Raw genomic sequence first — 16743 nt, forward strand, 5'->3', positions numbered from 1 at the left:
TGGGGAAAGAGGCGTGATTTTATATATATACGTATACATAAAATCACGCCTCTTTCCCGGAGGGGTAGGCAGAGTCAACAGTCTTGAAAAGACTGAATGGCCACGTTCCAACTATTTGGCTTAATGATAGAATTGAGATTCAAATAGTGGCAGGTTGGTAGCCCATCGCCTAAAAAGAATAACCAAGTTTGTAAGCCTATCCCTTAGTCGCCTTTTACGACATCCATGGGAAAGAGATGGAGTGGTCCTATTCTTTTTTGTATTGGTGCCGGATTTATTTTTTAACTTAAAAATTGTTTGCTTCCGACAGTGTAGGTACAGTTTATACTTCTCATTCACAGACGAACACACAGCCCGAACAGAATGCAAAGCCGACAACTCCCGTCAAAAACCGTTACGAAACACAAACGAATCACAATCCCGATATGACCAATCACAGGAGTTACGAAACGACCAATCAGAAGCCGCCAGAGATACCGAGGCAATACGCAACGAAACGTTTCGAGAATTCAAATTTCGAACCTCCTTTCGCCGCTGAAAGAAATTTCGAGAATCAGAGATTCGAAGCGACCAATCAGAGGCCGGCTGAACATCAGCACGCCAATCAGAGGCCGCCGAGCGAAATGGCCAATCAGAGGGCGTGTGTTTCGACCAATCAAGATGCACAGGAGGTGCAATATGGTACTCAATATTATCAAGGAGTCAGGAATGATGAGGTTAGTGAGTTCTTGCTTTTGTTAAAGGTTTTAAGCGCCGTGTGGTTTCGGGCCGTTAGAATAGAACCAGTCAATATCTTTCCCATGGATGCCGTAAAAGGCGACTAAGGGATAAGCTTATAAACTTGGGATTCCTCTTGTAGGTCATTATTTGAATCACAATTCTATCATGAAGTCATACGGCTAAATGTGGCCTTTTGGTCTTGTTCAAGATTGTTGGCTCAGTCTACCCCGCAAGTTATAAAGACGTGACTATACGTATGTATGTTATATATGTACATAAAATAATGGATAGCATACATACATAAAATCACGCCTCTTTCCCGGAGGGGTAGGCAGAGACTACCTCTTTCCACTTGCCATGATCTCTGCACACTTCCTTCGCTTCATCCACATTCATAACTCTCTTCATGCAAGCTCGGCGGTTTCGGGTACTCCCGACCTGACCCTTTACCAGGACGACCTTAATTTGATCAAGACACGTTCGTCTAGGTCTTCCCACTCCGATCTTTCCCTCCAATAATGGATAGTGTTAGATTAATTGTATTTTTTTTTTGTTGCAGGTGACTTCCCCCCAAGCGAGTTACCAGCAAGACTCGGCGAGTATTCAAACTAAGGTTCCCGTCATGATACCGGACCCTAATATACGTGAGTACCTATATATGTATAGCAAACTTGCATTTATCCGCAGCTACGTCCGCGCTAATTTAGCGCCATCTACGAAAAGTGACGAATTTAACGTCGCTTAGAAAAAAGTGGATTTATTGCAACGTAAAAAAATGTGATGAATTTAACGCCGTCTACAAAATTGTGACGAATTTAACGCTATCTACAAAAAGCGAGGTATTTAGCGCCACTTACAAAAAGTTGAATTTAACTCCACCTACAAAAATGTGATGAATACAACGTCACCTACAAAAGTGACGAATTTAACGCCACCAACGAAAAAGTGACGAATTTAACGCCACCTACAAACATGTCGTATTTAACGCCACCTACAAAATAGTGACGAAATTAACGCCACCTACAAAATAGTGACGAATTTAACGCCACCTACAAACATGTCGTATTTAACGCCACCTACAAAATAGTGACGAAATTAACGCCACCTACAAAATACTGACGAATTTAACGCCATATACGAAAAAGCAACGAATTTATCGCTACCTACAAAGGAATACAGGTTTTTCTCAAATCCCACGAGAACTTTAGTTTGTACCGGGATATAATTTTATTTTTTTTTTTTTTTTTTTTTTTTTTTTTTTTTTTTTTTTTTTTTTTTCGGACAAATTTTACACAGATTGAGTTTGACTCGAAGTAAGTTCGAGACTTGTGTAACGAGATACTAACTCAACGATACTATATTTTTATAATAAATACGAGTACTGATATAGATAAACATCCAAGACCCAGGCCAATCAGAGAAAGTTCGTTTCTCATCGTGCCCTGACCGAGATTCGAACCCGGGACCTCCGGTGTCACAGACAAGCGCACTACCGCTGCGCCACAGAGGCCGTCAATAATATAACCCTATGTCCGTCTCCAGACTCTTTAAATTAATTATGTACCTATACTCAAAATTTCAAAAAGACGGGTTCAGTACATAACGCGTGAAAAGACAACAAACATAAAAAATTCTGGTACCACCGGGCGGGCAGCATACTTAACAGATGTATAAATCAATCGGACATATATATCGATATTATATATAACATACATATATACATAAAATCACGCCTCTTTCCCGGAGGGGTAGGCAGAGACTACCTCTTTCCACTATCACTACATAGTATAAAACAAAGTCGCTATTTTAGTCGCTGTTTGTCTGTATGCTTAAATCTTTATAATTACGCAACGGATTTTGATGCGGTTTTTTGTCACAGGTAGAGTGATTCAAGAGGAAGGTTTTTATGTATAATAACATTTATAATTTTGCACCAAAAACTACTGAACCGATTACCATGAAATTTGGTATGTAGGTAGCTGAAGACCCAGAATAACACATAGGCTACTTTTTATCCCAGAGTTCCCGCGGGATTGATAGGGTTTCCATGCGGACGAAGTCGCGGGCGGCCTCTAGTTATGTATAATTCTTGACGGATCGATTGTTTTGTTCCAGGTCCAATGTCTCTGGGCAACATGATGTATCCGTCGATTGGACAGGGATACCCTTACGTCAATCCTTGCAGAATGGTATGTACATACATACATACATGTGGTCACGTCTATATCCCTTGCGGGGTAGACAGAACCAACAGCCTTGAAAAGACTGATAGGCTACGGTCAGCTGTTTGGTATTAAGATAAAAATGAGATTCAAATAGTGACAGGTTGCTAGTCGATCGCCTAAAAGGAGAATCCCAAGTTTATAAGCCTACCCCTTAGTCGCCTTTTACGATATCCATGGGAAAGTGATGGAGTGGTGCTATTCTTTTTTTTTTGTATTGGTGCCGGGAACCACACGGCACTTGTAAAATAAATAAATATATATAAAATATAGTAAGTCGAAGTAAGTTCGAGACTTGTGTTACGAGATACTAACTCAACGATACTATATTTTATAATAAATTCTTATATAGATAACCATCCAAGACCCAGGCCAATTACAAAAAGTTCTATTCTCATCACGCCTTGGCCGGGATTCGAACCGGAGACCTCCGGTGTCGCAGACAAGCGTACTACCGCTATTACAAAAAATACATTTGACGGCCTCTGTGACGCAGCGGTAGTACGCTTGTCTGTGACACCGGAGGTCCCGGGTTCGAATGTATATATTATATATATATATATATATAAATATAATAATCTGTTTAGGAGCAACCCGTCCACTCGATGTACCAGCAGATGATGCAAGAAGAACAGAAGCCGGTCTCATCTTCTCCACACACCGACAGCACATTCAGAATCGGTATGTATGCCGTGTGGTTCCCGGCGATGATAGGACAAAGAATGGGACCGCTCCGTGTCTTTTGGATGGTAGTGAAAGGTGATTTAGTTATAGGCTAGGCTAGCCTAAAAGAAAAATCCCAAGGATTTATATTGTACTTGGGATTCTTCTTTGAGGCGATGGGCTAGCAACCTGTCGCTATTTGAATCTCAATTCTATCATTGAGCCAAACAGCGAACGCGGCCTGTCAGTCTTATTAAGAGTGTTGGCTCTGTCTACCCCGCATGGGATATAGACGTGATTATATGTATGTATGTATGCAACGGGAGCCGTGTGGTTCCCGGCGATGATAGGACAAAGAATAGGACCGCTCCGTGTCTTTTGGATGGTAGTGAAAGGTGATTTAGGTATAGGCTAGGCTAGCCTAAAAGAAAAATCCCAAGGATTTGTATACTTGAGATTCTTCTTTTAGGCGATGGGCTAGCAACCTGTCACTATTTGAATCTCAATTCTATCATCGAGCCAAATAGCTGAACGTGGCCTGTAAGTCTTATTAAGAGTGTTAGCTCTGTCTACTCTGCAAGGGATATAGACGTGATTATATGTGGATATTTTGGTTCAGGAAGATAGAAAATAAAAGGAGCGTAGGTTTTTCGTCTCCATGTTTACATACATTCATATAGTCACGTCTATATCCCTTACGGGGTAGACTGAGCCAACAGTCTGAAAGGCCACATTCAGCTGTGTGGCTTTATAATGGAATTGAGATTCGAATAGTGACAGGTCGCTAGCCCAACGCCCGCCCAAATTAGGAATCCCAAGTTCGTAAGCCTATCCCTTAGTCGCCTTTGACGACATCCATGGTAAAGAGATGGAGTGGTCGTCAAATTGAGTGAGTCTGAGTTTTTTTTTTACACGTACCGATTCTTTGCAACCGTAAATATCCTACTATACTATTATAAAGGCGAAAGTTTGTATGGATGTATGGATGTTTGTTACTCTTTCACGCAAAAACTACTGAACCGATTACCATGAAATTTGGTATGTAGGTAGCTGAAGACCCAGAATAACACATAGGCTACTTTTTATCCCAGAGTTCCCGCGGGATTGATAGGGTTTCCATGCGGACGAAGTCGCGGGCGGCCTCTAGTATGTATATAATTTTCAGATCCGAGCTACCCGTATGCGGGAGTGGATTACACCCAGTGTGGGGGGTGTGTCGATCCCACGGCGATGCAGCAACGAAGGTACGTGTTATTGTTTGTTTGTAAACTCTTTACATACATACACATGGTCACGTCTATATCCCTTGCGGGGTAGACAGAGCCAACAGTCTTGAAAAGACTGAATGGCCGCGTTCAGCTTTTTGGCTTAATGATAGAATTGAATTATTAATTTTTAATTGAACTCTTTATTACACATAAAAATAAAAGTATGTGAGTACGTCAGTATGGGTGTTTGTTACTCTTTCACGCGAAAACTACTGAACCGATTACGATGTTTGGTATGTTTGGTAGCTCTTAAGCTACCTACATACCTATGGGTATTCACCCAGAATAACATATAGGCCACTCTTTATTCCCGCGGGATTGATAGGGTTTCCATGCGGACGAAGTCGCGGGTGGCCTCTAGTGTTAAATATAACACTGTTACACGAGAATTTTATATAAAAGATACATACATACATACATGCATATGGTCATGTCTATATCCCTTGCGAGGTAGACAGAGCCAACAGTCTTGAAAAGACTGAATGACCACGTTCAGCTATTTGGCTTAATGATAGAATTGAGATTCAAATCGTGACAGGTTGCTAGCCCATCGCCTAAAAAATAATCCCAAGTTTGTAAGCCTATCACTTAGTCGCCTTTTACAACATCCATGGGAAAGACATGGAGTGATCTTATTCTTTTTTTGTATTGGTGCCGGGAACCACACGACACATACTATCTACATACATACATATGTATGTATTTATGTAGAATTTTGTATTATATAAAATGGTCGTGATAACTCCTTAATGTTCTTGTTTTAGTATTACTGTCGTCTACATTTTACATACATGTGAATATTGTATTATTTTTTTAATATTTCCAGTTACAACATGTCGTCGTACGGCCAAATGGAAATGTCGGCGGCTGTGTTGCCCCCGTATCCGGTCGGGAACGTGATGATGCAGCAGCCGGCGCTGCAGCACTATCCGGTGAGATGAACAACAATCATCATCATTGTAGGCGACATTATCTTAGGCGAGAATTATGAATGTGGATGAAGCGAAGGAAGTATGCATAGATCGTGGCAAGTGGAAAGAGGTAGTCTCTGCCTACCCCTCCGGGAAAGAGGCGTGATTTTATGTATGTATGTATGTATATATATATTATATTGTATTGTGAGAATATTACAAAAAATACATTTGACGGCCTCTGTGGCGCAGCGGTAGTACGCTTGTCTGTGACACCGGAGGTCCCGGGTTCGAATCCCGATCAGGGCATGATGAGAATAGAACTTTTTCTGATTGGCCTGGGTCTTGGATGTTTATCTATATAAGTATTTATTATAAAAATATAGTATCGTTGAGTTAGTATCTCGTAACACAAGTCTAGAACTTACTTCGACGCTAACTCAATCTGTGTAATTTGTCCCGTATATATTTATTTATTTATCTTGATAGATCATCGTGTGCCTCGACCGCGCGACCACTCTGATTAGAGTATTCAAATTCAAAATTTTTATTCATTACTAGCTGTGCCCGCGACTTCGTCCGCGTGGAATAGTTATTTTGGGCGTCATTGAGATTTTTTTTTTCACATATTCCATTATTCCTTTGCTCCTTATAGTTTCAGCGTGATGTTATATATAGCCTAAAGCCTTCCTCGATAAATGGTCTGTTCAACGCAAAAATAATTTTTCAATTCGAACCAGTAGTACTTGAGATTAGCGCATTCAAACAAACAAACAAACTCTTCAGCTTTATAATATACTAGCGGCCCGCCCCGGCTTCGCACGGGTGGACATATTTTTGTGTTTTATATTTTGAAATAAATTTATTTCAAAACAAATTTATGCCTATGTCACTTTTGAAGATCTATTCTATATCTGTGCCAAATTTTATCAAAATCGGACCAGTAGTTTTGAGTTTATTCCACACAAACATACAAAAATACAAATCTTTCCTCTTTATTATTAGTGTGGATGTATGTATAGATTTACATGTTTTTCTTTCACAGTATGCGGATCATTTGCAATGGACCAACGGCATGATGCCGATGACTCCGAAAGTGTTGATGCCCGAATTGTACCCGGCCGTGTATCAGTGTCCCCAGTACGGAGTGTACCCTCAGGTGGGTACAGTTCATATCATCATCATCATCATCATCATTCATCACCGTCCGCATATGTTGCCGTGGAAAGTACCATGTTTCGTTCGAATTTTGATTGCATATACATACATATATAGTGGTACAATTCGTGTGTTGTGTGGTTCCCGGCACCAATAAAAATAAAAAGAATAGGACCACTCCATCTCTCTCCCATGGATGTCGTAAAAGGCGACTAAGGGATAGGCTTACAAACTTGGGATTCTTTTTTAGGCGACAGGCTAGCAACCTGTCACTATTTGAATCTCAATTCTATCATTAAGCCAAATAGCAGAACGTGGCCTTTCAGTCTTTCCAAGACTGTTGGCTCTGTCTACCCCGTAAGGGATATAGACGTGATGATATGTATGTATGTATGGTACAATTCATATCATCATCACCGTCCGCTAGTGATGCCCAGCGTGGCAAGTACCATACATACATACATAAAATCACGCCTCTTTCCCGGAGGGGTAGGCAGAGTACTATATTTTGTTCGAATTTTGATTGCATATATATATATACATATATAGTGGTACAATTCATATCATCATCACCGTCCGCGGTGTTGCCCAGCGTGGCGAGTACCATGTTTCATACCTACATATAGTCACGTCTATGTCCCTTGCGGGTTAGACAGAGCCTACAGTCTTGATATGACTGGTAGGCCACGTTCAGCTTGATAGGCTTGATGATATAATTTATGTGGTCAAATAGTGACAGGTTGCTAGCCCGTCGCTTAAAAGAAGAATCGCAGGTTTGTAAGCCTATTCCTTAGTCGCCGTTTACGACATCCATGGGAACGAGATGGAGTGGGACTGTCATTTTTTTTATTGGTGCCGGGAACCACACGGCCATTTAATACATATGGTGTGAAGTATCGACTGTCACACTAAAATGTATGTAAGATTTTATGGAATCAACTTAGTGATTTTTTTCCTTAATAGTACTCCACACTTCTTCTTCCTCCTGGCTTCAGTTCCGGTCGCATCCTCACCGCTCTGGAGAGGAGCCCGGGGTGTGCCTTCGACCATGGACCCTGGATTGTGTGAGTCAGGTTTTCACACGAAGCGACTCCCGTCCGACCTCCGCGACCTTTGCAGGGGAACCTAACCCGTGTTGGATCGATCATAGTTACACATCCAGTTGCCTGAATGTGCTGGGTTTCCTCACGATGTTTTCCCTCGCCGGTTAGTTTTCAAACTAATGTACATAACTTCCAAAATAGTCATTGCTACATTTCCGAGGCGCTATTTGAACCTGTGCCTTTTTACACATCACTCTTTTTAACCTCACCGACGCCCTAAGACCCGGAATAACACAAAAGCTACATTTCGTCCGCGAGTTCCCGCGTGATTTATTACACGCTCGAGACTTACAATAACAAGCTACTTTCATTCGGGTGTTTCAGCGTGATTGATTCCACGCGGACGAAGTCGCGGGCGGCCACTAGTGTATGTATGTATATATATATATATATATATGTATGTATTTGTTCCCCCGCAGATGGTCCCTCAGTACCCGCTGTGCCAGCCGGTGTGGCAGACGACCTTACGACACTCCAATACAGCCACGCCCAACACGCACAAACAGACAGGTAAACGCGTACATAAGTACATATATGTGCCGTGTGGTTCCCGGCACCAATACAAAAAAGAATAGGACCACTCCATCTCTTTCCCATGAATGATGTAAGAGGCGACTAAGGGGATGGGCTTATAAAATTGCGATCCTTTTTTTTTAGGCGATGGGCTTGCAACCTGTCGCTATTTGGATCTCAATTCCATCATTAAACCGAGCAGCTGAATGTGGCCATTCAGTCTTTTCGGGACTATTGGCTCTGTCTACCCTGTAAGGGATATAGACGTGACTATATGTATGTATGTATGTATGTATATATCCATATGATCTCGTCTATATCCTGTGGACAGAGCCAGCAGTCTTGAAATACTGATATTCCACGTTCAGCTGTATTCAAATAGTGACAGGTTGCTAGCCCGTCGCCTTAACGAAGAATCCCAAGTTTATAGGCCTATCCCTTAGTCCCCTTTTACGACATCCGTACGATTGAGATGGAAGTGGTCCTATTCATTAGTGCCGGGAACCACACGGCACGATTGTAATGTCGTTAACAATAACAACACGCATGCAACGTGCATTTGTCCACGATTTAGATTTAAGAGATCCATATTTGTTAAATGACGTCCAGTGAAATTGCTGCAGTGTAGTTTGTTCCGCCGCTTCTTCTACTACATGCGCTTTGGAAGGGGTAGCAGTTATAATTGAATTTAATTGATGTGACGTCAGTAAGGATTTATTTTCAATGAAATGAATTAAATTTATTTTCAAAATCGGATACCTTGTATCCAATTTTGAAAAGAATAGAATAGATTTATTTTCACAATTGTGTACAAGTTATCACTTATTGACGACACACATCGCTTAAATCTAATTACAACTACAACCGCTTCCAAAGCGTTTATACAGAAGAAGCGGCGGAACAAACTGAACTGCTCCAAAATTTTTCAATACTATTCAACCATATTGAACCATGACGGTCTCTGTGGCGCAGCGGTAGTACGCTTGTCTGTGACACCGGAGGTCCCGGGTTCGAATCCCGGTCAGGGCATGATGAGAAAAGATCTTTGATTGGCCTGGGTCTTGGTTGTTTATCTATATAAGTATTTCTTATAAAATATAGTATCGTTGAGTTAGTATCTCGTAACACAAGTCCCGAACTTACTTCGAGGCTAACTCAATCTGTGTAATTTGTCCCGTATATACCTACATACATATACAATATTGCAGTGGACGACAAAACACTGAGCCGTCAGAACTCGAACGAGATAGCCGCCAAGATCCAGCACATCAAGGAGCAGATGTCCCAGCTGAATGCCCGCGACAAGCGGGAGGAGTGGCGCTCCGGGAACGGGATCCTGGGCAGCTGTCCCGCCAACGCGCATGGCGAAAGGTGAGCTATATGAAACGGGGGGTAGATGGAGGATTTGTTAGGGAGATAATTAAGTATAGCGCCATCTAGTGAGTGTACGACGTACTTGTATCGACATCTTTACTACGCACATGTTGACCGGTAAGTTATATAAAACGGGGGGTAGATGAAGTATTTGCTAGGGAGATAATTATGTATAGCGCCATCTAGTATTTTTACGATGTACTTACGCGACACCTCTACTACGCACGTGAGTAATATAAAACAAACGGGGGGTAGATGAAGGATTTGTTAGTGAGATAATTATGTATACAGATGTCGATACAAGTACATCGTACACTCACTAGGAGTGTACGATGTACTTGTATCGACATCTGTACTACGCACATGTCGAAAGGTAAGCTATATAAAACAAATGGAGGGTAGATGAAGGTATTATCTATTGTGGCGACATCTCTATGGCATACGTAACAACAGCCAATCCCACAACAACTGTCAAAAAATTGACGCGCTCCACCAATAGCAGCGAAGAATCTAAATCCAACGCGCATGTCGAAAGGTAAGCTATATAAAAAAAACGGGGGGTAGATGAAGTATTTGCTAGGGAGATAATTAAGTATAGCGCCATCTAGTAGATGTACGATGTACTTGTATCGACATCTTTACTACGCACGTGAGTGATATAAAACAAATCCAGCACATCAAGGAGCAGATGTCCCAGCTGGGCGCCCGCGACAAGCGGGAGGAGTGGCGCTCCGGGAACGGGATCCTGGGCAGCTGTCCCGCCAACGTGCATGGCGAAAGGTGAGCTGTATGAAACGGGGGGTAGATGAAGGATTTGCTAGGGAGATAATTATGTATAGCGCCATCTAGTGAGTGCACGATGTACTTGTATCGACATCTCTACTACGCACATGTCGAAAGGTAAGCTATATCTATATGAAACAAACAAGGGTAGATGAAGTATTTGTTAGGGAGATAATTAAGTATAGCGCCATCTAGTGAGTGCACGATGTACTAACGCGACATCTCTACTACGCACGTGAGTGATATGTACAAACGGGGGGTAGATGAAGGATTTGCTAGATAGATAATTAAGTATAGCGCCATCTAGTGAGTGCACGGTGTACTAACTCGACATCTCTACTACGCACGTAAGTGATATAAAACAAATCCAGCACATCAAGGAACAGATGTCCCAGCTGAATGCCCGCGACAAGCGGGAGGAGTGGCGCTCCGGGAACGGGATCCTGGGCAGCTGTCCCGCCAACGCGCATGTCGAAAGGTGAGCTATATGATACAAATGGTAGGGAGATAATTAAGTACAACGCCATCTAGTGAGTGCACGGTGTACTTAAGCGACATCTCTATTACGCACGTAAGTGATATAAAACAAACGGGGGGTAGATGAAGGATTTGTTAGGGAGATAATTAGGTATAGCGCCATCTAGTGAGTGTACGATGTACTAACGCGACATTTCTACCACGCACGTGAGTGATATAAAACAAACGGGGGGTAGATGAAGTATTTGCTAGATAGATAATCAAGTATAGCGCCATCTAGTAGGTGCACGGTGTACTAACGCGACATCTCTACTACGCACGTGAGTGATATAAAACAAACGGGGGGTAGATGAAGGATATGGTAGGGAGATAATTAGGTATAGCGCCATCTAGTGAGTGTATGATGTACTTGTGGCGGAATTTATCTACGTCTATATCCCTTGCGGGGTAGACAGTGCCTACAATCTTGAAAAGACTGATTGGCCACGTTCAGCTGTTAAGCCTAATGATAGAATTGAGATTCGAATAGTGACAGGTTGCTCGCCCATGAATGAATGTGGATGTAGCGAAGGAAGTGCGCAGAGATCGTGGCAAGTGGAAAGAAGTAGTCTCTGCCTACCCCTCCGGGAAAGAGGCGTGATTTTATGTATGTATGTATGCTAACCCATCGCCTAAAAAAATAATCTCAAGTTCATAAGCCTATCCCTTAGTCGCCTTTAACGACATCCATAGGAAAGAGACGGAGTGGTCCTATTCTTTCATTTTCTGTCTGTGCCGGGAACCACACGGTTTTAAAACACATAAATTTAAAAATATCTTAATAATTATGTTGTTCTCAGACGCATTCCTAACGACATCTTCAAACATACAAATTTAAAAATATCTTAATAATTATGTGCAGACGCACTCCTAACGACGAGACTCAGCTGACTTCTGCCGCTCGGGCCATCGTCAACAGTATACGGAATATGCAAGCCAAGTCGTGTGAGTACATGAGTGTTGATGATGAAACTAACGTACGTGAAGCTCTATCACAATTTGACGGCCTCTGTGGCGCAGCGGTAGTGCGCTCGGCTGTGACACCGGAGGTCCTAGTTCGAATCTGGGTCAGGGCGTGATGAGAAACATTATAAAATATAGTATTGTTGAGTTAATATCTCGTATAAAACACGGATTGTGTTAGCCTCGAAGTAAGTTCGAGACTTGTGTTGCGAGATACTAACTCAACGATACTATATTTTATAATAATTACTTATATATTTATTATAAATCCTAAAGCCTATCATATCGTCAGAGTTTAACTCTAAGCAATTATTATTTCCTTAAAAAAAAACTAACTTAACCTAACCTAAAAATATTATTCTCATTTAAACAAGGTGTTTCATTACAGAAAGCCTTCTTTTTATACATTTCCTAATACAATATAGGAATTATATACAATTCCTAGGAAATGTATACATCTCCCAGGATGTATTAAATAATTTTTAAAACAATATTTTATACATTTCCTAAATTAGTTTTTTTTTTTTTTTTTTTAATCAATTTATTTGTCAAACATAGGTACAAAGTTTCGGAATTGTATACTTTTCCTAGGAGTTGTATGCAATTCCTAGATTTTATATACATGCCTGTTAAATTATATATTATAAACTTTGCAGTTCAGCAAGCCCGGCGGCCGGAGCCGTGCCGGCCGGAGCGCCGGCGGCCGGACGACGGCGGCGGCAAGCCGGACGAGCGCGCCTACCTGCTCCGGCAGGTCGGTGGCCGCTGTAGACTTACATGTTGGGGGGATTTCATACATACATACATACATACACCACACCACATACATACACCACACTCATTACTCTTTTCATGCATAAAAAAATAAATATATATACATATATTTATTTTTTTATATAATATATATATATGTATATATATATATATGTATATATATATATATATATTATTAGACGGCCTCTGTGGCGCAGCGGTAGTACGCTTGTCTGTGACACCGGAGGTCCCGGGTTCGAATCCCGGTCAGGGCGTGATGAGAAACGAACTTTCTCGGTCTGTGTCTTGGATGTTTATATATCTAAGTATTTATTATAAAAAAAAACATAGTATCGTTGAGTTAGTATCTCGTAACACAAGTCTCGAACTTACATCGAGGCTAACTCAATCTGTGTCAAAAAAAATTTCATTCATACATACATACATACATACATACCATCACGCCTGTCTCCCGTTGGGGTAGGCAGAGACTATGGAATTCCACTTGCTGCGATCCTCACAGGGTTCTCGCGCTTCCTCCACTCTCATTACTCTTTTCATGCATAAAAAAATAAATAAATACATATATATATATATTTATTTATTTAAGTCACTACATGCCTACCTGCTCAGACAGGTCGGTGTCCGGTCCGGTGTCACGTCTATATCCCTAGCGGGGTAGACAGAGACAACAGTCTTGAAAAGACTGATAGGCCACGTTCAGCTGTTTGGTTTAATGATAGAATTAAGATTCAAATAGTGATAGGTTGCTGGCCCATCGCCTAAAAAAGAAAGTTTGTAAGCCTATGAGCAGATCCCTTAGTCGCCTTTTACGACATCCGTGGGAAAGAGATGGAGTGGTCCTATTCTTTTTTGTATAATAATATATATATAATATAAGAAACGTTTATTTGCGTGTAGATATTGGGGTGATCGACATTAATTAATGATCTGTCAAAATTAAAATAAACGGTTGGACAAGAAAACTTAACACACCTACAATCACGTCTATATCACTTGCGGAGTAGACAGAGCCAACAGTCTTTAAAAAAAACTGATAGGCCACGTTCAGCTATTTGGCTTTAAGATAGAATTGAGATTCAAATTGAGAAAACTTAACCATGTCAAAATGGCAACAATTTTAAAACACGATATTTAAATATATTTTTGATATATATATATATATATATATTTGATATATATATATATATATATATATATATTTTTTTTTTAAAATTTAAATTTCAGATGTCTCCCGGCACTTGGTGCAGGCGATCCCCCGCGCCCGTTCATCCAGGTAATAATAATAAATATAATTCATAACATGTAACATACATACATACATATGATCACGTCTTTATCCCTTACGGGTTAGACGAGAGTCAACAGTCTTGAAAAGACTGAAAGGCCACGTTCAGCTGTTTGGCTTAATGATAGAATTGAGATTCAAATAGTGACGAGTTGCTAGCCCATCGCCTAAAAGAAGAATCACAAGTTTATAAGCATAGGCTTAAGGGATAGCCCTTAGTCGCCTTTTACGACATCCATAGGAAAGAGATGGAGCGGTCCTATTCTTTTTCTTTTGTATATCAGTGCCGGGAACCACACGGCACATGTCAAATTCCGATTGCATTAAGTTTTCTTTGGTGTTTTTTTTTCAGTATTCAACCAACCGCGCAGGCCCCATCCGGACAATAGGAATCAGAGGCGATAGGAAATTATAAAATTATCATCGCATATTACAATATGAGAGGTAGAGATTGGAATAAAAAGAAGTGAACATTACAACAAAATAATTGGAGATTTATGATTTTTTTTCATTAATTCGAGATTTAAAATATATTTCGTTCATTCGTGTAATCACGGATATAGAATCCCTTGCGGGGTAGACAGAGATAGTAGTCTCGGAAATGTGATAGGTTACGTTCAATTGTGTTTGGTTTAACGTTAGAATTGAGATACAAATAGTGACAGGCTGATAGTCCATCGCCTAAAAGAAAAATCACAAGGTTACATGCTCTGTCCCTTAGTCGCCTTTTGCGATATCCATGTATAAGAGACGGATTGGTCCTATTCTTTTTTTATATTAGTGCCGGGAACCACACGGCACTTATTAGCTTCATACGAGTAACGTACAAAAATCAATTCTTATCTCTACATACATACATACATAAGTCTTTTCAAGACTGTTGGCTCTGTCTACCCCGCAAGGGATATAGACGTGACCATATGTATGTATGTATGTAGAGATAAGAATTGATTTTTGTACGTTACTCGTATGAAGCTAATAAGTGCCGTGTGGTTCCCGGCACTAATATAAAAAAAAAGAATAGGACCACTCCATCTCTTTCCTATGGATGTCGTAAAAGGCGACTAAGGGTTAGGCTTACAAACTTGTGATTCTTTTTTTAGGCGATGGGCTAGCAACCTGTCACTAGTTGAATCTCAATTCTATCGTTAAGCCTTAAATAGCTGAACGTCGCCATTCAGTCTTTTCAAGACTGTTGGCGCAGTCTACCCCGCAAGGGAGATAGACGTGACCATATGTATGTATGTATGGGATTTTTTTTTTGGTTTTTTTTTCATTGGCTCGGTGTGTACGCAGTCGCACAAACTTTTGGAAATATTTAAAAAAAAATGTTGATTTGTTTATTTTTGTTTTAATTTTTTTCATTGGCCCATTGCGTGCGCAGTCGCACATGACATGAAATTGAGTGTGATAATACATAGTGTTCTCAGACAATCGTTTGGGTCTACGATCGGTTTATTTGTTGTTAGATGTTGTCCCCGACTTCGTTCGCCGTATAATTGAATCTGTGTGTGTGTGTGATGGCTCACTGACAATATCAATAAAAAAAATCCCCTGAATTCCCATGAGAAATTTTTGTATACCACTTTTGAAGTTGGACCAAAGCCTAACTAGGTATCTGAGCGATACCGCATCCAAATCGGATCAATAGTTTTCGAGTGATGTTGAGATTGAGATTTAAATAGTGACAGGTAGCCTAGCCTATTGCCTAAAAGAAGAATCCCAAGTTTACAAGCCTATCCTTTAGTCGTATTTTACGACATCCGTGGGAAAGGGAACCACACATAAAATCGAATCGATTAAAAAATTTCAAAAGTTCTGTCATCGAATCGTTCGTCGTTCCAAACGATTGTCGGTACATCGTTTCATGACTCGTACAAAGTCGATTTGAACCACAGCGTAAAGATCTCACTGGAACTGAAAGCTAGTCATTATTTTTTTTTAATAAATAAACTCAGTCCTAAGGCATTAGAGTTAATGTACCTACTTGCTCCAACGCTGTAAAGGTTTTCATTGACATGACCTGTTGCATAGACATTGTTAACTTTCTTGTGTTATCAATATTGTTTTTATCTACACTAATATTATAAAGCTGAAGAGTTTGTTTGAATGCGTTAATCTCAGGAACTACTGGTTCGAATTAAAAAATATTTTTGCATTGATTAGATTATTTATCGAGGAAGGCTTTAGGCTATATAACATCACGCTGCAACTATTAGGGGCAAAGAAATAATGGTGAATGTGAAAAAAAACGGGGAAAATTATTCATCCTTGAGGGCTTCAATGATGCCTAAAATAGCTATTCCACGCGGACCAAATCGCGGACACAGCAAGTTCATTATATTGTTATGTGATATTTCGATCATATTTATCATATTACAATCAATAATTATTGATCATCAATCGATTATTATTGATTGAATTTGAAAGTCAAATGAATCACTTGTAACTAAGTCTACTGCCGCTTCTGAAGCTGCGCTACTTACG

General features: G+C 40.5%; 1 protein-coding gene across 1 annotated transcript in view; it reads left to right on the forward strand.

Moving 5' to 3' along the window:
* The window catches only part of LOC106130745 (R3H domain-containing protein 2), a 61313-nt gene extending 45116 nt beyond the window's left edge, over positions 1-16197 (forward strand). Inside the window, exons 20-32 of the mRNA XM_060952647.1 lie at positions 342-716; positions 1280-1364; positions 2836-2909; positions 3530-3623; positions 4771-4849; positions 5700-5805; positions 6830-6943; positions 8465-8555; positions 9767-9929; positions 12094-12176; positions 12851-12948; positions 14196-14244; positions 14609-16197. Coding sequence (XP_060808630.1) covers positions 342-716; positions 1280-1364; positions 2836-2909; positions 3530-3623; positions 4771-4849; positions 5700-5805; positions 6830-6943; positions 8465-8555; positions 9767-9929; positions 12094-12176; positions 12851-12948; positions 14196-14244; positions 14609-14661 — 1464 coding nt within the window. The 3' untranslated portion in view covers positions 14662-16197. The remainder of the gene's footprint in view (positions 1-341; positions 717-1279; positions 1365-2835; positions 2910-3529; positions 3624-4770; positions 4850-5699; positions 5806-6829; positions 6944-8464; positions 8556-9766; positions 9930-12093; positions 12177-12850; positions 12949-14195; positions 14245-14608) is intronic.
* The last annotated feature ends 546 nt before the right edge of the window (positions 16198-16743 follow it).

This window comes from Amyelois transitella, chromosome 29 (assembly GCF_032362555.1).
Source record: "Amyelois transitella isolate CPQ chromosome 29, ilAmyTran1.1, whole genome shotgun sequence".
Classification (NCBI taxonomy): Eukaryota; Metazoa; Arthropoda; class Insecta; order Lepidoptera; family Pyralidae; genus Amyelois; species Amyelois transitella.